A 25862-nucleotide genomic window follows, 5' to 3' on the forward strand; every position below is an offset into this window, starting at 1 on the left:
AGAAATCCTAACCCAATAAACCATATTAACAAAACATTCAGTCCTATTGCACCAGTGTGAACATGTTACACATTGCGCCGGCCCTGCTGTCCATCATACTGCCTAGTTATGATGTTACTTCTCATTCAGGAGTCTGACAGTCCACGGATAAAGACTGTTCTTCAGCCTGTTTGTGCAGCTGGCTATGCTTCTATATCTCCTTCCCGATGGTAGGAGGGTAAAGAAGTGGTGACCAGGGTGAGAGTCATCCCTGAGGATTTTCCTCACTCTTCTAAGGCAGCAAACCCTAGCAATCTTCCAGGTTTTCCCCACCCAAAAGGAAGTCCAAGTCCCTGTTGTGGCTCTGTTACCTGAGCCTGTGCAGGAGAGGACTCCGAGAGTGAAGGGGAGGAGTTGGCAAGGCCTCCCTCTCCAGGACCCTCCTCTCTGGCAATGCCTTCAGGGTCTGCCGAAGGCCAAGAGATAGGGCCGGGGCCAAGTGCGTCCACGCAGCCACAGATGGACAGTGATGAGGGTAATGAGTCTTGGCTGGACCCACGCCAGCGTCGCAGAGATAAGCGCGCACAACAGAAGAAAAGGCGTGCCCGAGATTAGGCTGAGTCCCTGGACCACACCCCACAAGGTATAAAAGGGAGCATGGTGGCCGAACAAAGCTGAAAGCTTCCACGCCATTCTGCATTGCCGGACTTTTGCTTTAAGACTTTGCTGGAGTATCTCTGGACTTGATTAATTCCGTAATTATTGAGCTGCTTTCCTTTGATGTATTAGAAGTGGGGAGAAGTTATCTCTCCTTTTTGTAAATAATAAACTCTTGGCAGGCAGCCACTAGGTTGTTGCCAAGTTCCGTTATCATAAGGAAAAGGATTTTGCCGGCTGGTTTGGTCTTTAACTCCTGAACGTCTGTTGGTGTGTGTGCGTAGGGTTGGGGACAGAACAGTCCCTGCCCCATCACCCACATGTCCATCACATGGTTCAATCAATGCACCGTCCCAATTGGAGATGCCTCCCAGCCACGCCACTCCAGGTGCAGGGCAGGATGTCCTTGACTCTCTGAGAAGGGAATGTTATTACGACTCTATATCTCCCCTGCTCCATACAATTTCCCCTCCCAGTTCCCCACAGCACTAAATGTGGCAGCCCTGAAGATCCAAAGTAAAAGATAGACTTTACTCTTCTCTGTGACAGCCCCTCAGATATTGGAAGCTATCAAGTCATCCTGTTCTGCCCCAGCTACGGACCTCAAAGAATGCAGCACACACAAACTCTATACAAAGCTTATTTTACTCAAATAACCTAGTCTTTATCATTCAAAGACTGTTAATGAACTGTCTTAACAGCCTACCAGAATTCTAAGATAAGGTAATCACAATCTTACGAAGGTTGGCAGAAAGCCCAGAAGCAATTTGCAGAGAATCCGGACGCGAAGGAGAGTGAACTAAAGTTGTTCCCTGCAAATTGCTTCAGTCGGTGTTCCTCCTTAAATAGGCTAAGGGAGTGGCCAATTAGCCCCAAGCCTTACTCTCGAGGAGACCTCCTCCTGAGGAGCCACTCCTGCCTTTTGGCAGCTCTGCACGCCCGTGCATCGAGAAGAGGCTCCTCCTCTTCCTCCTCTTCACTTAAAGGAGCTTCTGGAGGTTCTGAAGGCCCTGGCTGAATCCCCACCTCTGGCATCACGTCTTCTCCAGCCTCCTCATTGTCTGACTCGAGTGCCAGCTGCACAGGCTGCTGGCACAGCACCACACCAGCCTCCTCGTTGGCAGAATCAGCTACAATCTGCACAGGCCGCGTACGGGCCACAACACATCCCTAATCCTTCTCGTTGTTAGACTACTAGAGGTACCCAATTCCTGCAACCGTTCTTCGTCCGTTTTATCTTCCAGTCCTCTAATCATCTTTGTTGCTCTCCTCTGCCCGCTTTCTACAGTTCTCAATATCTTTTTCTTGTAACGTGGTGACCAAAACTGGATGCAGTAGTCCAAGTGTGGCCTCAATATTAATTTTAATAATATTCATAATAGCCCTTGAGGCTCGATCGGTGGATAAAAAGGCCAAATCCAATCTAAAAATCTGACTCATTGCATGACAGCAATTATGACGGTGATTCAGGGCACGTGAAAAGAAAGAATCGAGAGGTGAGCCATTTTTTTCTCCAACCTTGTACAACTCCACAATCTTTTTCTGTCCTCCTTACTGCATTAAAGCAAGTTAGACGCCTGTTAAATCTTATTTTCATTAAGTCCTGAAGCAGGAAGAATTCTCCGGAGGACCACAAGTCCTTCTCACAAGGAAAAGCAGAAATTCTGCCTAAGTCTCATTTTGTCCAAGGAATATTGGCTCCTAGCTCCAATGATGGGCAACTTTAACGATGGCTGTAAGGGATCTCCCCTTCCTCAATGAGGTCTAGAATATTGCTGGGGCTGCAGTGAAGGATTTTTGGGGGGTAGGGGGTGGGGGTTTAATCCGGCAGACTTGCCTTCTGGATATTTGGTTTGATTCCATTCAGGGCTCACAGAAGTTGGAATTTCCAACAATTCTTATGCGTTGTGTCCCACCGAGGCCCATTTGTGTAACCTACTCAATTTTTCATCCGTTTCCAAATTTTTTTCTCACATCTCTTCTCTTGCCTGAAAGCTTTAACCCATCATTAGAGATTTAGTGGCTTGGTTCAACATCCAAAACTCTAAATCCAAGTTAACAAAACATCCTGCTCCAACGAATGTACTACAGTTATGGCTTAAAGCAGGGGTCTCCAACAGGGGTGGGTTCTAATTTTTTTTACTACTGGTTCTGTGGTCGCGGCTTATTTTGTGGGTGTGGCTTGGAGGTCATGTGACTAGGTGGGCGTGGCTAGCTGGCCAGAGTCATTTCTGGAAGGTCCTCGCACTTACGACCAGTCCTCGCACTTACGACCCAACTCCTTTGTTTGCTTTTAACACTGATCAGCTGTAGGGCGGCCCTTTGAAGCCCCCCGGCAAGAGATAAAACAGTTTTTTTCCCTCCAGTCATCAGCTGGGACTCAGGAGGCAGCGATAGATTGGGGGTGGGACCAAATAAAAGGTAAGAATAACGTGGGTGGGAGGGCGGGGGGGGAGAACCGGTTCGGTGATGTCATATCATCACCGCTACCGGCTCGGCCGAACCGGACCGAACCGGGAGGAACCCACCACTGGTCTCCAACCTTGGCAACTTCAGGACTTGTGGACTTCAACTCCCAGAATTCCTCAGCCAGCGCTGGCTGAGGAATTCTGGGAGTTGAAGTCCACAAATCGTAAAGTTGCCAAGGTTGGAGACCCCTGGCTTAAAGGGCTGGCCTTGTTTAGGAAAAGTGTTAAAATAATGGATACTTACAACGTTCTGATGCACAAACTTTAGAAGAGAATATCTGTAGCTCAGGGTTGAACTGTGGGATCCTTGGTGCTCTCTGAGCTTGGTAGGGTTTTTTGTTTTTTTTTGCAGATGTTTCATGACCCAACTAGGTAGCATCATCAGAGTGAGGAGGGAGTGGGGTTTATGGAGAGGGGGGGGAGGAGGAGGAGGAGGAGGAGGAGGAGGAAGAGGAGGACTGTAGAGGCTTTGGTGCTCTCTGAGCTTGGTGGTTTTCCTGCAGACGTTTCATGACCCAACTAGATAACATCATCAGTGCTAGAAGGGAGTAGGGTTTGCGCTCTGTTGTTGGGTGGTTACTATCTCAGTCAAGAACAGCCCAATCAAGGAATTACCAAGAACATTCACATCAATACTGACAGATCAAGCCACTAGTATATGAGTAGAAAGCAACCCCCCCCCTTCTAGTGCTGATCATGTTGCCTAGTTGGGTCATGAAACGTCTGCAAGAAAACAGCCAAGTTCAGAGAGCACCAAGAACCCAAGTCCTCCTCCTCCTCTCCATAAATCCCACACTCACTAGCATTGAGGATGTTACCTAGTTGCGTCAAGAAACGTCTGCAAGAAAACAACCAAGGTCAGGGAGCACCAAAGAACTCACAGTCCTCCTCCTCCTCTCCGCAAACCCCACTGCCTGCTAGCACTGATGATGTTACCTAGTTGGGTCATGAAACATCTGCAAGAAAACAACCAAGCTTAGAGAGCCCCAAGGACCTACAGTTTCCAAACTTGGCTTGTCAGTCAAGGCGTTTAAGAAGATATCGGACAGCCATTTGTCCAGAGTGGACTAGGGTCTCCTGCTGGAGCAGGGGGATGGACTAGAAGACCTCCAAGGTCCCTTCCAACTCTTGTTATTTTCTTAATTAATGACGGAATGGCTTGCCTTCAGAAGTCATGGCTGCTCCATCACTGAAGGCTTTTGGAAAGAGATTGGACAACCATTTGTTTTAACAAAGAGATTGGACAACCAGAATGGTATAGAGTCTCCTGCTGGAGCAAGGGGTTAGACTAGAAGACCTCCAAGGTCCCTTCCAATTGTGTGATGATTCTGTTATTCATCAGGCAATCTACGCTGAACGAGACAGGAGCTGTCTCAACGATGCTCGAAACTTCTGAAAAAGCGAAGCCATCCAAATCCTCATCCTGTGACCTCTGCTAGTGAGCTCCCTCTGAGCATCCTTGGTCCTTTTTCGATTTCAGAAATGGGTTTTAAAAAATCCCTTGTACAAGGAAGGCGTACAACTGCCTTTTGTGTTGATGCCGAAGCCCACCGTCCCTCTCTAAGGCCTGCCGTGAGACGGGGGGGGGGAACCTGTGAGTAGCAGCCAATCTCCCGTATTATATGCGGAGAACATCGCTTTCCAGATCCTCCAGCTTGAGAAGGTGAAGGATTAACATGCCCGGGAAGTGAATTTCCAAGGAGTTTCACAATGAGAACCACGTCTCCTGGATTAAAAAAACATTGTTCTGGGAGGAAGTGGTTGTTCGCGGAAGACAAGCTCTCCCTGCCTCCTCGGTTTGACCTGTCACTCTTTCCCTCTCCAATAAATCCGTAAAGCTCTTGAACGATGCGGCAAGGGACAAGAGGGGAAACAAAAGGAAGGAAGGAAGGAGGAATGAATGCGCCGATCTTCAGGGAGACCCAGCGCGAGGCAGAAGTTGTTAGCACCGCCAAGCTCAGGAGGGAGAAAATTCTGATTTCTAATCTCTCTTTATCAAGGACTTTGATTCATACAGGGACGTTGTCTCACTGCCATCTCTCTCTCTCTCTCCTCTCTCTTTCTTGTTTTCTCAATTTCTCTCTTTCCCTCTCGTTCTCTCTCTCTCCCTCCCTTCCTTTTCTTTCTCTTTCCTTCTCTCTCCCATTCTCTCTTTTGCTTTCTCTCTCTCTCTCTCTCTCTCTTTCTTTCTTTCTTTTTTTCTTTCTTTCTCTCTCTCTCTCTCTCTCTTTTTCTCTTCCTTTCTTGTTCTCTCTTTCTCATTCTCTCATTCGTCTCTCATTCTCTCTCTGCCTCTCTTTCTTTCTCTCTTTTTCCTTCTCTCAATTTCTATATATCAGTCTCTCAGTCTCTTTTTCTGTTGCTTTTTTCCCTGTTTCTCTCTCCCCTTCTCTATCTCTCCCTTTCTTGTTCTCTTCCTTTCTCTTTCTTTCCCCATTTCTTATTCTCTCTCTCATTCTCTCATTTCTCTCTTCCTTGTTCTCTCTCTCTGCCTCTTTCTCTCCTTCTCTCAATTTCTATATATCATTCTCAGTCTCTCAGTCTCTTTTTCTGTTTTTGTTTCTCTTTCCCTTCTCTTTCTCTTTCTCTCCCTTTTTTGTTCTCTTCCTTTCTTTCTTTCTTTCCCTTTTCTTATTTTCTCTCTCATTCTCTCATTTCTCTCTTCCTTGTTCTTTCTCTCTGCCTCTTTCTCTCCTCTCTCTTTCTCCTTCTCTCAATTTCTATATCTCACTCTCATTCTCTCATTCTCCTTTTCTGTTTCTGTTTCTGTCTTTTTTTCCTTCCCTTCTCTTTCTCTTCCTTCCTTTCTCTCTCCTTTTCTCTTTCTCTTTCTTTCTTGTTCTCTCCCTTCGTTGTTCTCTCTTTTGTGTTTTCTCTCTTTCTTGTTCTTTCTCTCCCTTTCTCTCTCTCTTTCTTTCCCTCTCTCATTCTTTCTCTTTCTCTTTCTCTTTCTTCCTTGTCCTCTGTCCTCCCTCCCTCCCCTCTCTCTCTCCCTCTTGTCTGTTGTACACCTCCCAATCATTGATCTTTCCCCCAAACAGTGCTCTTAATTACACTTCATTGACAAATGAATATTTCTAAGGCATACATTTCCTAGCAATTATCGCCAGACCAGTCCTTAATTACGGTAGATCTCGAGATCCAGTTAATTAATCCTGGGCCGAGACCTCATTTGATCATGGGGATCTCAAACTCTGAACGATTTGCAAACGTGCTGCAAATCCAAGCCATCTGCTGCGCCCCAGAAAGATGGAAAGGAAGGGGAGGATAATATTGATAATAATAAAATGCAATTTTCTTGAGATGGCGGGAGGCAGAATACGTATACAGGGGAAGGAAACAGCCCAGCTTGCGGGGTGCACAACTTGGTGGCAAGAAGAGGTGGGTTCTAAATATTTTTACTACCGGTTCTGTGGGCGTGGCTCATTTTGTGGGCATGGCTTGATGGTCATGTGACTGGGTGGGCGTGGCCAACTCAATGTCACTCACGTCAAGGGGTGCATCGCCTGGCCCCTCCCCTCCCAGCCATTCCTTGTCACACCCAGCCTCAACATATCTATAGTTCTGTAAAAATGTTGTTCACCTTTTTTCAGCTTTATTATCTACGTACTATAGATATACTTTCATGGACCACTGAAAGGAGGAAATGGCTCACATGCTTTGCCCAAGAGTGTGATAGAAAGGTCACAAAACAGGCTTTTGAGGGGCTGCCAGAAAGAAGGGGGGGCAATGTATTTTCCAAAGCAGCAGAAGGCAAAACAAGAAGCAATGGATGAAAACTGAACAAAGAGAGAAGCAACCTAAAACTAAGGAGAAACTTCCTGACAGTGTGAACCAATATAGGTGCAGAAATATTTCAGTCATAATTTCACTTATATAATAGCCATTCGTGTAATACAACCTGCCTATTGTTCAAAACAGTTGCTAGTATGATGGCTGATGTTTGACAGCAAGCCTACAAGGCAAAGATCACAAGAGTGCTTCTTTCTCTGTATGTCTACAAAACATCACATACCAGGAATAGCATATTAAGATGGACTTGGCAAGGAACAATAGGCCAGCTGGAGATCTGAAATGAGCCATTTGCAAGAAGGTAGGATCAGAGGGTCAGGGAGAGGAGTACAGTGTTTCCTTGGAGGTAAAAGACACTCTATTTCACTGTTTTTCTCCTGAGGCACCACCTGGAGACAGGTATCAAATGGAGCCTACAGTGGGGTCCTTGGTGCTCTCTGAGCTTGGCTGTTTTCTCGCAGACCAAAATAAGTAACACCATCAGTGCAAGGAGGGAATGGGGTTTCTTCTCTGTTTATACTGTATGTGGCTTGCTTTTTGTTAGTGGGGGTGTTGTTTTTTCCTGTTGTTTACAAGGGCAAACTACTTGTATATAAACAGGAAGTAAAAAAACACTTCCTTCTGAAGATGTTACCCAGATGGGTAATGAAACATCTGTTAGAAAACAAGCAAGCTCAGAGAGCACCAAGGACCCCACAGTTCTCCTCCTCCTCCTCCTCCCCCCCCCTCCTCCTCCTCTTCCTCCTCCTCCTCCTCCTGTTCTCTCCCATTCACCTTCTCCTCCACTCCACAAACCCCATCCCCTTCTAACACTGATTATATTAACTAGTTGGGTCATAAAACATCTCCAAGAAAACAACCAAGCTCACAAAGTACAATGGATACCTCAATCGTCATTGTCCTCCTCCTCCTCCTCCTCCTCCTCCTCCTCCTCCTCCTCCTCCAGTCCTCTCCTATTAGTTCTCTCCCATTCACCTTCTTCTCCACTCCACAAAGCCCATCCGCTTCTAACACTGATTATATTCCTTCCAACTCTGTTATTGTATTGTATTGTATTGTATTGTATTGTATTGTATTGTATTGTATTGTATTGTATTGTATTGTATTGTATTGTATTCTATTCTATTCTATTCTATTCTATTCTATTCTATTCTATTCTATTCTATTCTATTCTATTCTATTCTGGCTTAGGTCATGGCTTAGGTCCGGGGTACTTGCAGGACCATCTCCTACCTGCCTCCCACCGTCCTGTCCACTCACACAGGGCTGCCCTCCTCAGGGTACCATCGACCAGACAATGTCGGCTGGCGACGTCCAGGGGCAGAGCGTTCTCTGTGGGCGCTCCTGCCCTCTGGAATGAGTTACCCACCGAGCTCCAGGTGGCACCTGATCTCCGCTCCTTCCGTCGAGGCCTAAAGACTTGGCTATTTCAACAAATGGGCTGATTCTGATTCTTGGGTTTTATTATTTATTTGTCTTTGTTTTAAATTGGTTTAAATTAGGATTTTCTTTTATTATTGTATGTTTTTTAATTTGTGTTCACCGCCCTGAGTCCTTTGGGAGAAGGGCAGCATATAAATATTTGTAAATAAATAAATATTCTCTTCTCTTCTCTTCTCTTCTCTTCTCTTCTCTTCTCTTCTCTTCTCTTCTCTTCTCTTCTCTTCTCTTCTCTTCTCTTCTCTTCTCTTCTCTTCTCTTCTATTCTCTTCTATTTTATTCTATTCTCATCAAACTAGACATACCCAATTCCTATAACTTTTCTTCATATGTTGTAATCTCCAGTCACCCAGTCATCTTAGTTGCTCTTCTCTGCACTCTTTCCAGAGTCTCAACCTCTTTTTTAAATATCTCGATGAGCAAAATTGGATGCAGTATTCCAAGCGTGGCCTTACCAAGGCATTATAAAGCTGTATTAATACTTCACGTGATCTTGATTATTATCCCTCTGTTGAGGCAGCCTAGAATTGCGTTGCTTTGAGTTGACTTTGTAATTGACCAATCGGGACATTTATCCACCCCAAATGGCTCCCATGTTGGCTAACATAACCTACTTTTCTGCCGCCGGTAATCTATTCTTCCTCTTTTGTCAATGGAGCTTGACACGCTCGAATCGGCTACGGGAGAGGGAGGATTAAAAATGGAGGGGAAAATTGAGCTGCATTCTGCTCACTTTATAATCCCTAATGAGAGACCTCGGTGGGGAAAAAAAGAAAAAAAAAACTAATTTCCCAGCCTGTCTTGAAGTGTGAAATAAAGTTCCTCTTGAAAATGAGAGTTTGACAGGCCAGTGGCAAAATTTGATATTCACAGCAAAATAAAATATCCATCCATTGATATTTCATTAACAGCCAGGCAAACAAATCTGTCGCTCTCTCCATTTCTAGCAGAGCTGGCTGGGGCTCGGTTCAATCCTGGAGTTGCAGACAAAGACTAAGGTTTGCATCCCGATAAAAGACGCACAAAGAGGCTGGAGGTCCATCTTGGTCCTTTTAAGACAGTGTCTTCTTAACCTTGACAAGTGGAAGATGAGTAGAAGTCAACTGCCAGAATTGCCACGGCTGGCTAGAGAATTCTGGGAATTGGATCTTCATTCTGGGAGTTGATACCTTCCTGCTATTTCTCAAGTTCCACAGACTATGGTTCTAACAGAAGAACCAAAGTCTATAGAACTTGAGAAATATTTGTAGCTCAGGTTTGAACTGTGGGGTCCTTGGTGCTCTCTGAGCTTGGTCTTTTTCTTGCAGATGTTTCATTACCCAGCTAGGTAATATCATCAGTACTAGAGTGCTAGAATGAAGTGGGGTTTATAGACAGGAGGAGGAGGAGGAGGAGGAGGAGGAGGAGGAGGAGGGGGAGGAGGGGGAGGAGGAGGAGGGCAATGACTGTGAGGTCCTTGGTGCTCTCTGAGCTTGATGGTTTTCTTGCAGATGTTTCATGACCCAACTAGGTAACATCATCAGTGTTAGAAGGGAGGAGGGTTTCCATGGAGGAGGGGGGAGGGGGGAGGAGGAGGAGGAGGGGAAGGAGGCAATTGTGGGGTCCTTGGTCCTCTCTGAACTTGGTGGTTTTCTTGCAGATGTTTCATGACCCAACTAGGTAGCATGGTCAAGCTAGAAGCTCTCTGAGTTTGGCTGTTTTCTTGCAAATGTTTAATCACCAAACAAGGTAACACCCTCAATGTTAGAAGGGAGGAGTATGTATGTATTTATTTATTTATTTATTTATTTATTTATTTATTTATTTATTTATTTATTTATTTATTTATTTATTTATTCATTCATTCATTCATTCATTCATTCATTCATTCATTCATTCATTCATTCATTCAACTTATATGCTGCCTTTCTCCGAAGACTCAAGGCGGCTTACAGTGCATTTAAAACCATATATAAAACATTTAAAAATTAAAAACATTAAAAACAATTAAAACCCATTCACACCATTCATGGCCGGATCTCGCCAAATCGCAAGAGCGAGATCAATGGCCCCAGGCCTGCCGGAAGAGCCAGATTCTTCACCGCTTTCCGGAAGGCCAGTAGGGTGGGGATGGTCTGGATCTCAGGAGATAACTGGTTCCAGAGAGCCGGGGCAGCCACAGAGAAGGCCCTCCCCCGCGGGCCCGCCAGCCGGCATTGTTTAGCTGACGGGACCCGGAGGAGACCAACTCTGTGGGATCTTACCGGTCGCTGGGAGCTATGCAGCAGAAGGCGGTCTCGAAGATACCTTGGTCCTGAGCCATGTAGGGCTTTAAAGGTAATAACCAACACCTTGAATTGTGACCAGAGACGAATAGGGAGCCAGTGCAGCTCGCACTGTGTTTGCAGTGTTTGCAGGGAGGAGGAGGAGAGAGGAAGAGGAGGAGGAGGAGGAATGTGGGGTCCTTGGTGATCTCTGAGCTTCGTGGTTTTCTTGCAGATGTTTCATGACCCAACTAGGTAGCATGGTCAAGCTAGAAGCTCTCTGAGCTTGGCTGTTTTCTTACAAATGTTTAATCACCAAACAAGGTAACACCCTCAATGTTAGAAGGGAGGAGTGTTAGGAGGAGGAGGAGGAGGAGGAGGAGGAGGAGGAGGAGGAGGAGGAGGAGGACTGTGGGTTCCTTGGTGCTCTCGGAGGTTGATGGTTTTCTTACATTTCATTACCAAGTTGGGTAACATCTTCAGTGTTAGAAGGAAGTGGGGGTTTTCTTCCTCTTTATATATAAATAGCTTGCCCTTATAAACAACCAAAAACCCCAACACTCTCACTAACACCGAGCAAGACAGTTGTATATAAACAGAGAACAAACTAATCAAAGAGAAAAGCAACGTAGAACCAAGGAGGAATTTCCTAACAGTGAGGACAATTAACTCGTGGAAGAGCTGGCCTCCAGAAGTTGTGGGTGGCTCCATCACAGGAGGTTTTGAAGAAGAGATCCATTTGTCTGGTATGGTAGAGGGTTTCCTGCTTGGGCAGGAGGTTGGACTAGAAGATCTCTAAGGTCCCTTCCAAATCTGTTATGCTATTAGTCTGAATGAAGACAATACAAGAGCTAAGCCAGCTAATACAGGAGTTGGGTTAAAGGCTTTTATCATGCAGTCCAAGAAAGGCTGAAAATTGACAGCAGGTGTGGAGATGTAAGCCAGGTGAGTGAGCATCTCTCCCATTTCACTTGTTCTGCGTTGTGTAAGTGTGTGTCTTCCAAATTGACGGAAGGCAGAGATAACACACTCTCTCCATCCAGCAGTTCCCCTGCCTGATGCGCTGCAGATGGGTTGGGAACCACACAAGGCCCCTTCAGGACTCCCCGTGTTTGACAAACTGTAACCAGGTGTATGCCTACAATGAAACAGCTGTCCCCAACCTGCTGTGGTCCAGATGTGATGGGACAACAATTCTCCAAAAGCTAGGAGTGCTGGGAGTTTGCAGATCAGCACACCTGGGTAGGGTTCATCTAGGGGGGGAAGAACAGTTCCACCCAGGGCCGGCGGAATTAATTTTGCAAACCGTAATGAGCAGAGCGCCAGATGTTCGGGCCCTTTCCAAGCTTCTGAAAAGGCCTGCCAGATGCTTAACTTATTTATTTTTTTAACCTTTTTTTAGTGATGCTAAATCCTGCAAAATATTATCCCCTCGTTTGAAGAAATCAGATCTTGGTGGAAATGCCTGTTATGTTCTCCCTAATACCTTTCTGTTGGAAACTGATCTAATTAATAATCAGGATCGCACGAAGTGGAGGCTAAAACATACCATGAATGGCTGCAGGAACTGGACTAGTCTAGTGAAGAGAAGGACCAGGGGGGACCTGATAGCAGTCTTCCAATATTTGAGGGGTTGCCACAAAGAGGAGGGGGTCAAGCTATTTTCCAAGGTCAGACAAGGAATAATGGATGGAAACTGAACAAGGAGAGATTCAACCTGGAAATAAGGAGAAATTTTCTGACAGTTGAGAACCATCAACCCATGGAACAGAAGTTGCCTTCGGAAGTTGTGGGAGCTTCATCACTCATCAGAAGAGACTGGACTGCCATCTGTCAGAAATGGTGTAGGATCTCCTTGGGTGGGGGTTGGACTAGATGACCTACAAGGTCCCTTCGAACACTTTTCATCTGCATATATACCACTTTATAATGCCTTGGTAAGACCATGCTTGGAATATTGCACCCAGTTTTGGTCGCCACGATATTTTTTTTTTTAAAAAAAGAGACTCTGAAAAGAGTGGTAGCTTTTAAAAAGAGATTGGACAACCACTTGTCTGAAATTTACTTATTTATTTTATTTATTGTTTAAATTTGTATACCGCCCTTCTCCCGAAGGACTCAGGGCGGTGAACAGCCAAAATTAAAATACATACAATATAAAATTTAAAATAATTTAAAACAGAATTAAATTGAATTGGCTTCCCAAAAATTAAAACCTACATTACCCTTAAAATAACCCACTGATAGAAGGTTTCATGCTTGAGCAGGGGGTTGGACTAGAAGACCTCCAAGGTCCCTTCCAGCTCTATTATTTTGTTATTCTGTCTGGGCCATTAAAAGAACACGAGCGTCTCCTTTTATCTCTGGTGAAGCTGTGAGATCTGTTGCTGGTGATCTGCCACTTATCCCATTTGGAGGAAAATAGATTTTGCAATGGCAAAGGAAGACACGGGAGAAAACGAGAGAGGAGGAGGCTGGGAGAGGCGTGAAATAAGAAAAGAGAGAGAGAGAGAGAGACAGAGAGAGAGAAAGGGAGAACAAAATGCCTCCAATGTCCCCGTGGGCCTCTTAGCTGTCCTACAGATGCCTGCACAATTCCTGGGATGTGACTAGAGAGAGCAAGTAGTTCCAACGAGGTCTCTGTGCCCCCAAAGGCCACCTCTGAAGCTGGGGATGATTCATTCGCCTTGTCAAGAGCTTGGCCTGCCGAGTTTTCTATTCTGGGGCCTGGGAACATCTGATTTATTAGTTCATTTATGGAACAATAAGGAGAAGGGGAGAGGAAGAAGAGAGGAAGTTGAGCTGAGGATTAGCAAATACCACACAAATACACCCCCGCGCACCCACGCACAGAGGACAGGAGTTAAAAATAATGTCTTGGATGATACAGGATAATTAGTCTTTTGGACAACAGGAATGGAAGGAAGAGCTGATGAGTGGAGGGTCAAAAAAATAGGAACGGAGGAAGGGAGGGAGGGAGGGAGGGAGGAAGGGGAGAGAGAAGGAGAAAGGGAAAGGGAAAGAGAAAAAGAGGAAAGGAAAACGAGAGAGAAGGAGAAAAGGAAAGGGAAAGAAAAAGTGAAAGAAAAAGGTTATGGAACAAAAAGCAGAGGAAGGAAGGAAAGAAGGAAGGAAGGGGAAAAGGAAAGCAGAAAAGGATGAAAGGAAAACGAAAGAGAAAGAAGGAGAAAAGGAAAGGGAAAGAAAAAGTGAAAGGAAAAAGGTTATGGAACAGAAAGCAGAGGAAAGAAGGAAGGAAGGAAGGAAGGAAGGAAGGAAGGAAGGAAGGAAGGAAGGAAGGAAGGAAGGAAGGAAGGAAGAGGCAAAGGAACAGAAAAGGGTAAAAGGAAAGAGGGAGAGAAGGGGAAAGGAAAAGAGAAAGGAAAAGGTTATGACAGAGAAAGGGAAAGAAGGAAGGGGAAAAGGAAAGCAGAAAAGGATGAAAGGAAAATGAGAGAAAGAAGGAGAAAAGGAAAGGGAAAGAAAAAGTGAAAGGAAAAAGGTTATGGAACAGAAAGCAGAGAAAGGAAAGAAGGAAGAAAGGTAGGAAGAGGAAAAGAAAAGCAGAAAAGGATAGAAGGAAAGAGGGAGAGAAGGGGAAAGGGAAAGAGAAAGGAAAAGTTTATGAAAGAGAAAGGGAGGGAGGGAGGGAGGGAGGGAAGGAAGGAAGGAAGGAAGGAAGGAAGGAAGGAAGGACCTTTCTCTAAATAGTTTGTTTATGGAACTTAGTGCTATGAAATGTTGTTGGGTTCTTTGAAGCATTTGACGTAATGCTGGATTTGGGGAAGTTTAAAGCAGACATCTCTAACTAAATACATTTGACATGTCCTCCAACTCTCATCCTTCCTGGAAAGACAGGCTGGCTAGGACATTCTTCTGTCATCTGTACCGTCCTGCGTTGGGTGCTACCTCAATGCTGCTTATCCCCAGGGCGTTCTTTGTTCCAGATAGGTGTGGAAATGGGAGAAAATGGAAAAGAATCTCTCGGTTTACTCTGGGTCCCATAATACGTGGGTTTTGATCTCCCTGACCTTCTTCCAGACTTCAGAGAAGCTAAAAAATACATCTATTTGACTGTAATTTAAAGGGAAAATAATTGTTTTATTTGAAGTGCCTGAATGTTCTCCATCTCTCCTCCTTTGGTTAAGAGAGGGAGGATTTCAAGGCAAGAAAGCTGCCTAAATTTCAAATTGTTGCTCAAATAAAGACAGTTTTACACTAACCTCACTTAGGCACTGACTAGGTTTCTACTCTGCCAGGTTAAGCATCACAGGGCAGGCCTCCCTGCAGCCTCCTGGGAGCAAAAATGGGCCACGGGGGGGGAGGGGGATGGCGCACCCCCGGTGCCCTGTTTTGGGCCTAGTAGGCCTCCCTGCAGCCTCCTGGGAGCAAAAACGGGCCATGTGGGGACTCCTGGAAGCGGTGGGGAGGGGAGGAGTGGGGCCAGCTAGCAATTTAACTACCGGTTCGCCCGAACCGGCCCGAACCAGCTGAATCTCACCGCTGCACAGGGGTGTGATCCGTGGTGAAATCTGAACCAGTTTACTACCAGTTCGCTGGCTGTGCATGCACACCACGCACCAAATGTGGGGTGCGCACACGCAGTGCACACCAAAAGGAGGCATGCGGTAAGTAGAATTCCAATTCTGTTATTCTATTTCTATTTCTAAAACCGTCCCACTGATTAATTATTCTAACTGTCAGGAAATTTCTCCTTAATTCCGGATTTGCTTCTCTCCTTGATTAGTTTCCATCCGTTGCGTCTTCTCTTGCCTTCAGATGTTGACCAGATATCTTGAGAAATCATAAAAGGCATGTACACGCAGATGGCCCCATTATCTCTGCAAACCTTCAAGGCCATGGAAAGTCACCAGAGAATCAATCAATCAGACAATCAAGAAACGACTCAGAAGTCACTCGGTGTGTTGTTCTTGCTTTTTGGGGCCTGACAGTTAACTTGTTGTGACCCAGGCTCACTTAGTCATTACAAGACACAATTGGTCCTGAACAAAACTGTTTTATTATAACAGCTGATTCCCAGCTTACTCTAAATTAATTCCAAAACAAGTCCTTCAGGCTTATCACACACCTTGTATCTTCTTTGGCACCCTGTCAAAGGCCTTTCTTGGCAAAGTCCCACAAAGTTCAGAAACAAGAGACACCGACTGGAAAACAGATTTAGCAACGTTGCTTTCCTACAAAGAGCCCAAGACCCTTTGCTGCTCTTTTAAGCCTTATGGGAGGGGGGCAATCATCTCATGGCCTTACTCCTTAGTCGTCCTTTTTGCTTTAGCTGCTCTTGCCTTCTGGAGGCTACGGAGTCCACGCATCGCTCCCAGATAGCCCTGGCCCCCTCTCTGCCTCCGACGCAGAGCCCTCGTCCGAGCCTTCCCCAGACTCCAGGACTGGCCCATGTTCCTCCCCAGCCTCCTCATTGTCCGACTCCGTTGCCAGCTCCGCGGGCTCCTGGCGGACCACAACACAACCCCTGTTGTCTGTACCCAAATGACCAAGCCATAATTCAATACTCACCGGCATTGTCTGGCTTCCGTGTAAAGCGTTTATGGCCGCCTGGGCTTCTGCGTGCGAGGAATATTTCACAAAAGCACAGCCTGGAAAGACAAGAGGAAGGAACACATTCTAAGAATCAGGATCAAGTCGAATGGGAAGAGCACAGACTTTTCCATTTCCTCCTCAAACATTTGACATGACTTTGTTTCTCCGTCTTTTGCTTTAGAGCAATATTGGCTAACTTGTCTCGGGGGTGGGGGTGGGATTAACAAACCAGACAGTTTCAGATTTTTTTCCCTTTCTCATTTTCCCCTTCTTAGGTTCAGACAGTTTCCTTTTAACGAAGAATATTTGTAGCTCAAGGTTGAAATGACGGGTGCTACCTGAGTTTGTTTGTTTTCCTGCAGATGTTTCGTTGCCCAAAGTAGGAACCCAAACTAAAACCACCACCACCCATTGGTGGGATGCTGTTGGTTTAACAACCGGTTCGGTGATTGTGCGCTTTGTACGTGCGCGCCTAATACGCATTGTGCATGCATGCGCAGTTTTACAAATACTAACCTTCTGTGTTACCACATGGGAGTAACACAACTGAGCAGTGGTGGGATTCAGCCGGTTCGTACCCCTTCGGGAGAACCGGTTGTTAACTTTCTGAGCAGTTTGGCAAACTGGTTGTTGGAAGAAATCATTAGGGCAGAGAACCGGTTGTTCAATTACTTGAATCCCACCACTGCAACTGAGGCACGGCAATCCGCTTTGCAGTGCCAATCAGCTGAGAAGATAAAGGTAAGTAAAGCACAGGGTCGGGGGGGGGGTTGACCTAATTGTTGGAGAGAACCGGTTCACTCGCAGCTAATTGTTCGAGCTACCGGTTTGCTCGAACCGGCCCAAACCGGTAGAATCTCACCCCTGCCACCACCCCACAAACAATCACAGGGCAAGCCACTGGAATATAAACTGAGAACAAGCCCCACTTCTTACTAGCGCTGACGATGTTAGCTATTTGGCTAGCGAAACATCTGCAAGAAAACCAATAATTCCGAGAGCACCAAGGCCCCCACAGGTGTTTTGTTTGGTACTTTGTGCCAGGGGTGGGCTAAACAAAACGAACAAACAAAAACAATAAGAGTGGGAATGACTTCCAATTTCCTGCTGGCTTCCCCATTGACATTTCTTTCTTTCTTTCTTTCTTTCTTTCTTTCTTTCTTTCTTTCTTTCTTTCTTTCTTTCTTTTCTTTCTTTCTTTCTTTCTTTCTTTCTTTCTTTTTTCTTCCTTCCTTCCTTTTTCCCTCCTTCCCTACCTTCTTCCTTCCTTCCTTTTTCCCTCCCTCCTTTCGTTTTCTTTCTTTCTTTCTTTCTTTCTTTCTTTCTTTCTTTCTTTCTTTCTTTCTTTCTTTTTTCTTTCTTTCTTTCTTTCCTTCCTTCCCTTTTCCCTCCCTCCCTCCTCTCTTTCTCTCTCCCTCCCTCCCTTCCTTTTTCCCTCCTTCCCTCCCTCCTTCCTTCCTTCCTTTTTCCCTCCCTCGTTTCATTTCATTTTCTTTCTTTCTTTCTTTCTTTTTTCTTTCTTTCTTTCCTTCCTTCCTTTTCCCTCCCTCCCTCCTCTCTTTCTCTCTCCCTCCCTCCCTTTTCCCTCCTTTCCTCCCTTCTTCCTTCCTTCCTTTTTCCCTTCCTCCTTTTGTTCTTTTCTTTCTTTCTTTCTTTCCTTCCTTCTTCCTTCTTCCTTCCTTTTCCCCTTCCTCCTCTGTCTCTTCTTTCTTTCTTTCTTTCTTTCTTTCTTTCTTTCTTTCTTTCTTTCTTTCTTTCTTTCTTTCTTTCTTTCTTTCTTTCTTTCTTTCTCTCTTTCCTTCCTTCCATCCATCTATCTATCTATCTATCTATCTATCTATCTATCTATCTATCTATCTATCTATCTATCTATCTATCGCCCTATACCCACAAACACGAGTTTTTGTAATATGTGTGTGTGTGAATGTGTATATATATATAAATATATATATATACATACATATATGTACATACACACACACACACATGTATATATGTACATATGTATGTATATATGTCTGTCTGTCTGTCTGTCTCTGTGTGTAAAATTTTCACAGAAATGTGTGTGCCTTTTACAGGTTCACTTTTACCTAATATATGCATTTATTTTTGCATCACATTTTTATTGAATGCAGAGAATGTTTCAAAAACAGTGTTGGTTGATATAATGTTGGTTAGGGAATTCCTCCCCGGTGAGATATGAATATGTGCAACCCTTTCCAATTTGCATCTAAGCACTGTGAAAAAGGGGTCAAAATTCTACGGTGCCTTCCTTGATTCGGAAGGGCAGAAGGGAGATCACGAGGAACCAGAGTACATTGAATAGAATAACAGAGTTGGAAGGGACCTTGGAGGTCTTCTAGTCCGACCCTCTGCTTAGGCAGGAAACCCTACACCACTTCAGACAAGTGGTTGTCCAATCGCTTTTTAAAAACTTCCAGTGTTGGAAGTTTGCAACTGGAGGCAGGTTGTTCCACTGGTTAATTGTTTTCACTGTCAGGAAATTTCTCCTTAGTTCTAGGTTGCTTCTCTCCTTGGTTAATTTCCATCCATTGCTTCTTGTCCTGCTCTTAGGTGCTTTGGAGAATAGCTTGACTCCCTCTTCAAATTACAGTTCTACCTTATCGCAAGATCTAAAATGGACAGCTAACATCAAAAACGTCATCAAAAAAGCACAACAAAGAATGTTCTTTCTGCGCCAACTCAGAAAGCTCAAACTGCCCAAGGAGCTGCTGATCCAATTCAACAGAGGAATTATGGAGTCTGTCATCTGCACCTCCATAACTGTCTGGTTTGGCTCTGCAACCCAACAAGACGGACACAGACTTCAGAGGATAATTAGAACTGCAGAAAAAACCATGGCTACCAACCTGCCTTCCATGGAGGACCTTATACTGCACGAGTCAAAAAGAGGGCTGAGAAAATATCTACAGACCCCTCACATCCTGGACATAAATTGTTTCAACTCCTACCCTCAAAACGACGCTATAGAGCACTGCACACCAGAACAACTAGACACAAGGACAGTTTTTTCCCCAACGCCATCACTCTGCTAAACAAATAATTCCCTCAACACTGTCAAACTATTCACTAAGTCTGCATTACTATTAATCTTCTCATCGTTCCTATCACCCATCTCCTCCCACTTATGACTGTATGACTGTAACTTTGTTGCTGGTATCCTTATGATTTATATTGACTGTTTCCTAATATGATTTGATTGCTTATTTGTACCCTATGACTATCATTAAGTGTTGTATCTTATGATTCTTGATAAATGTATCTTCTCTTTTTATGTACACTGAGAGCGTATGCACCAAGACAAATTCCTTGTGTGTCCAATCACACTTGGCCAATAAAGAATTCTATTCTATTCTATTCTATTCTATTCTATTCTATTCTATTCTATTCTATTCTATTCTATTCTATTCTATTCTATTCTATTCTATTCTATTCTATTCTATTCTATTCTATTCTATTCTGTTCTGTTCTAACGGTGGACACCTGCTTGGAGTTAGATAATGGCCTGTGGAATTCAAGAGAGTTTGGACTTAGCTTGCTTGTGACTACGTAGGGATTTTAGGCTGATGTCTCTTTTGACTCCCATCCCAACTTCTGTCACTCCTTTTCCTATGTATGGTGCAAGAGGGAATGTGGTATTGTTTTTCATGCAAAAACTCATTCCTTAGCAGAGGTAGCCGAAAGAGCAACAGAACATATACAAACAGCTGGTAGGAGGAACTGTCCAATGGATTTATTTACTTTTTTATTCAACTTATTATTAAGTTTCTATGCTGTGCATCTCACAGATCACAGTGACTTTGGACGGCTTACAGTATGATGAAATAAATAAATAAATAAAAAGTACTACAGGTAATTCTCTACTTACAACAGCTCATTAATGAACATTCAAAGTTACAACAGCACTGAAAAAAAGTGACTTCTTACCATTTTTCACTGTTACAACTTTTGTGGCTTCCCCATGTGATCAAACTTTCAGACGCTTGGCAACTGGTTCATACTTATGACCACATACTTATGACACCTACTTACGTGTCCCGGGGTCACAACTTCCCCTTTTGCAACCTTCTGACCAGCAAAGTCCATGGGGAAGCTCAATTCACTTAACGACCGGGTGATGCCCTTATCAACTACACCGATTCACTTAACAACTGTGGTCATAAAACGGGGCAAAACTCAACAGATGTCTCACTTAACCACAGAACCGTTGGGCTCAATTGTGGTCATAAGTCAAAGACCACCTGTATAAGGCAATGAAAATGAGAGGAATGAAATAGAAGAGCTACTGAATGAATCATCGTTGAATTAATGGACAGATTGAATTTTTAGAACAATTTAATGTTATTTTTCTCCTTTCTTTTCATTGATTCATTGGGGACTTCCCATGTGAGCAATGTCACTGGCCTGGAGGAATGCAGTGCAGGAAGCTGGACCCTCTAGGTAAGAATCTGAGTATTGTAAGATATTTTATTTAGGCAGGAAAACTTCTGGTCTGAGGAGTAGTGTATTCCAGGATCGGAATGGGACCAAGCCAACTCTCCACGGTCAACTCACAATGGGACAATGTATCAATTCAATTTAATTATTTAAAATAGATAAAAAAATGTTTTAATTTCTGTCATTCAGATTTCAGAACAGAATAAAAGAGTTGGAGGAGACCTCCCAAAAACAGTAAGAGAACACCTGTCTGATCTTGATGAACACAAATCACCGGAACATGATGGATTACATCCCAGAGTTCTAACGGAGCTGGCAGATGTTATTTCAGAACCACTGCACCACGTCTTTCAAAAATCCTGGAGCACCAGGGAACTACCAGAGGATTGAAAAAGAGCTGATGTGGTTCTCATCTCCAAAAAAGGGAGAAAAAAAACAAAACAAAACAGACCCAGGAAACTACAGACCAATCAGCCTAACATCAATACCCAGGAAGATACTGGAAAAGATAATAAAAAAACCAGATTTGCCAACATCTAGAAACAAGTAAAGTAATAACTAGCAGTCAGCACGGGTTTGTTAAAAACAGATCATGCCAAACCAATCTTATTTCATTCTTCAACATAATGACTAAATTAGTAGACCAGCGAAATACTGTGGACATAATATACTTAGACTTCAGCAAGGCATTCGACAAAGTAGACACAACCTACTTCTTCGTAAGCTAAAAAAGTGGGATAGATAGCATCACCACCAGATGGATTCGCAACTGGCTGACAAACTGTATTCTATGAGTAGTCCTTAATGGGTTTACGTCTACATGGAGGGAAGTAAGCAGTGGGGTACCACAAGGTTCCATCTTAGGCCCACTATTCTTCAATATCTTCATAAACGACTTAGATGAGGGAATAGAAGGGGAACTTACCAAATTTGCAGATGATACTAAGCTGGCAAGAATAGCCACCACCTTAGAAGATAGGCTCAAGATCCAGATGGATCTTGACAGACTTGAACACTGGCCCCTATCTAACAGAATGAAATTCAACATAGAGAAAAGTAAAAAGTCCTACACTTAGGCAAAAAAACCCAAAAGTACACATATAGACTGGATGAAACCAGGCTTAGTAACTATGAGAGGGATCTTGGAGTCTTAGTGGACAACCAATTAAATGTGAGTCAACAGTGTGCAGCGGCAGCCAAAATAGCCAATGCAATCCTAAATTGCATTAACAGAGGGATACAATCAAGATCAAGTGAGGTACTTCCGGTGGCACCGCAGGCGCCGAGGACGCTCTTTTCTTGAGCGCCAGCCCCACGATCTCGTAAAGCCGCTAGAACAGCACAAATCAGCTGTCTAGCGGCTTGGAAACTTTCTCCCCAGGAAAAGGGGAGGAAGAGAGCAGACGGGCGTAGGTAGAGCTCCCCAAGGAGCCCCAGGAACAATTCTGGGGCTCGAAGGGTGAGAGCTCCCTGGAAGCCCGACAGAGCTCCGGATCCGGGACATTTCTGCTTTAAGCAGAAGAAGATGCCGCGACCACCCCTGCAAACAATGCTTGGAATCATTCGAAAGCAAGTTGAGCAAACTCAGGAGAGTTTAGATCTGCAAGTACTGAACTTTAACTCCAAATGTGTCTTACTTCCTTCTGACTTATTAAGGGGAGAAAGTGAAACCAAGATGGCATTAAGCTTTAATGAGGCGTGAAAGCAAAAGTTAAAAAGGAAAGTTTCTTTTAGTGTTGGCAGCCCCTGTTCAAAATGAGAGATTTGTGTTTTTTAAAAAAGGAGACGATCAAAGATTACAGCAGTGATTTTTTAAAAAAGGATTGATATTATTTAAAGACTGATTTCTGGATTTGGTGGATCTATTGTTCTGGCAGCTGATTAAATTTAAATTGGAAACTAAAAATGGCTTCAAAACAAATTAAGGCTATTGTCCCCAAAAGTGCTGGGACTTCGCCAGCTCAAACGTCCAGATTTGCAATCTCTCTCTGTTCCAATGGAACCAACAATATTAACATTTGAAATGTTGCAGGAAGCCCTCAAAACACAAGCCTCTGTTACAGAAAAAAAAATTGCCTCAATGTTTCAGGAGCAAACTCGAGAGGTTGCTGAAGAGATAGCTCAAGTCAAAGAGACTATTCAAAAACGAAACTAAGAAATTATAGAAGATATTATTATGGCAGTACAAGGATTGGCAGGACATATTGAAGCAATAGATGAAAAAGTGGAAGAAATTAAGCAGTCTAATGAGAACTTGGAAAATAAAATGGGGGAGGTCCAGGACAAGATGGAAAGAGCAGAGGCTGATGTGATAATGATACAATATAGAGATATGGAATTTGCTCTGAGAATAAGAGGCCTCAAGGAAAATAAGAAGAGAATTTGAGAGAGATCTTTTCGGAAGCATTTGCACAGATAATGGGAGATCAAAAAGCAAATTTTGAATGGCAAATTGACAAAATTTATCGTGTCAATTCATGGGTGGCCAGACAGAAACATTTACCAAGAGACATTGTAGTTTATTTTACAACAAGGAGACTACGCAATGAAATCCTACAAGTCACTTTTAGAAATAAACTTCAAGTGCAGGGGCAGGAGGTTTTAACACTGAAAGAAATTCCCCCCAAAATGTTGAGAGCCAGAAAGGATTATGCCTTTCTGGTGGAAGAACTGAGATACCATCAGATACAGTATAGATGGGAAGTTCCAGCTGGTCTAGTGGTGAATTATTCAGGAGAAAGATACCGTCTCAATTCAGTGTGGAAGGCAAGAGATTTCTATACCAATGTATTAAAGGCTGGATGCCCACAGCCCCAGGAAGCTAGAAGGAAGACGGAAATAGAGGGGGCAAGAAAGGGGGAGAAAGAAGAATTGTTGGCACAGGCCCAAAAGGGTGATGTGATTATTCAAGAAGAATTAATACAATTTTCGACTACTGTTCAAGCTTTGGAGATAGAAGAACCTAAGGATCAAAGACAGACTCGAGCGGCAGCCAAGCATCAAGAAGAATTAAGAGTGCAGCAACTTCAAATGATTCAAGATACTACAAAAACAGAAGCAGTGGGAGGAGCAAGGCCAAAAAGTAAAATGCATGGAGATTTCCAGCAGATGCTCCAAATGCTTCAGGGGGCCAAGAATGGCAACTAGATTTTTGACCTGGAATGTTAATGGCCTAAATTCACCACAAAAGAGGAGAAAAATATTTCATTATTTGAAACAGTTTAAAAATGATGTAATTTGTTTACAAGAGACTCATATTAGAAGTAAAGATCAAAAATACTTAATAAATGCAAGGTTAGGTATACATTTTGTTGCATCTGCTCCCGAGAAGAAGAATGGTATAGTTATATACCTAAAAAAAGACTTAATTGCCAAATTAATTGAAGCAGATGATCAAGGAAGATTTATAGCAATTGAACTTTTAATAAAAGGAGAAAAAATACTTTTAATTGGAGTCTACGCACCGAACCAACAACAGGAAAAATCTTATAAGCTTTTTACATTCCAAGTTACTACAATGGGACTATAAATCATGTATTTTATTGGGTGATTGGAATGGAGTTTTGGACACTAAAAAAGATAAGAAGGGGCTCTTGCAGAACATTTCAACGCGTGCCAGATTGCTAAAATCGTTTTTTGAAATGATGGAGGATATGGAATTGAGAGATATCTGGTAAGAGAGAAACCCGAAAGAAAAAGTCTTTACCTTTTTTTTTCTGATAGACATCAATCTTTCTCAAGGATTAATTTTATATTAATTACAAATGATTTCTTTTCCAGAGTGAAGAAGACGAAGATTTGTCCAAGAGTTTTAATGGATCATAGTCCAGTTTGGATGGAATTAGAGTATGGAAGGGGATCTAAGAGGTCTTGGAGGTTAAATGAAAATCTGTTTAGATATGAGGAAAATGTAAAAGAATGTACAAAATTTATGAAAGAATTTTTTATTATAAATATGCATAAGGGTACATCTATGGAAATGGTTTGGGACACAAGTAAAACATATATGAGAGGCATTTTGATATATTTGAATAATAAATATAGACTCAAACAGGAAAAAAAAAGGAAGGATTTAGAAGAGGAAATCAGAAAAAAAGAACAAGCTTTGATATTGAATCCAGCAGATAAGATAATAAAAGAGGCAATTAATTTATTGCGAGGGCAATTTAATATGTTAATGGCAGATCAGGTCACAACTAATTTGCAATATGCTAAACATAATATTTTTTGTAATGCTAATAAACCAGGGAGGTGGTTAGCATATTTGTTAAGGAAAAAACAAAAGTCATGGACTATAGAGAAAACAGAATATAAAGGTAAAGAGGTTTATCAGCAAAATATGATTAAAAAAGCATTTTTAGAATTTTATACGAAGTTGTATGCTAGTGATAATATTCAAGGTACAGATATAGATAGATATTTACAGAAAGAGAATATTCCTACAATTACAAAAGAGCAAAGGGAGGGTTTAAATCAACCAATAACCACTGAGGAGATTATGTTTGCAATTAAGCAGTTGAAAGTGGGTAAAGCTCCTGGGACGGATGGCTTGACAGCTGCTTATTATAAACTTTTGCAGTTAGAAATGGTGGGACCGCTTAAAGAATTATTTACTAATATACAATCTGGAGCAGATGTACCCCCATCTTGGAGGACAACTTATATTTCTTTGATTCCAAAGGAGGAGCAAGACCATACCCAGCCAAAAAATTATAGGCCCATAACACTCTTAAATACAGATTACAAGATTTTTGCTAAAATATTAGCAAATAGGTTAATGACAGTCATGCAACAAATGATTCATAACGATCAAACTGGTTTTATAAATGGTAGACAAATGAAGAGTAATGTAAGGCAAGTTGTTAACCTATTGGAGTATTTGGGGAAGAACAACCAAATCCCTGCGGTGCTGATATTTCTTGATGCAGAGAAAGCATTTGATCGATTGAATTGGCAATTTTTATTGAAAATAATAGAAAAGATGCAGTTTGGGGAACATTTCACAAAATCTATTAAGGCAATATATCAGAAACAAACAGCGCAAATAATAATTAATGGTAGTTTAACAGATACTTTTAATATAGAAAAAGGAACAAGACAAGGATGCCCTTTGTCTCCATTATTGCTTATTTTGACTTTGGAATTTTTGTTAAGTAAGATACGTGGGTTGGACAAAATAAGTGGAATTAAGATTAGGCAGTATGACTATAGATTATGAGCTTTCGCAGACGAGTTGGTTGTTACTTTAACCCAACCATTACAGTCGGTT

General features: G+C 43.1%; 1 protein-coding gene across 15 annotated transcripts in view; it reads right to left on the reverse strand.

Annotated features, from left to right (window-relative positions):
* Positions 1-25862, reverse strand: part of CELF4 (CUGBP Elav-like family member 4) — a 921337-nt gene that overhangs the window by 107212 nt on the left and 788263 nt on the right. For all 15 annotated transcript variants that reach the window (XR_015732035.1, XR_015732034.1, XR_015732028.1 and 12 more), the window contains one exon: positions 16112-16191. Coding sequence is in view for 2 of the 15 variants with exons in the window: in XM_087885501.1 (XP_087741627.1) it covers positions 16112-16191 (80 nt within the window). In the remaining 13 variants the exon portion in view is untranslated. The remainder of the gene's footprint in view (positions 1-16111; positions 16192-25862) is intronic.

Source organism: Pantherophis guttatus, chromosome 2, assembly GCF_059756535.1.
Source record: "Pantherophis guttatus breed Tessera chromosome 2, ASM5975653v1, whole genome shotgun sequence".
NCBI classification, from domain to species: domain Eukaryota; kingdom Metazoa; phylum Chordata; class Lepidosauria; order Squamata; family Colubridae; genus Pantherophis; species Pantherophis guttatus.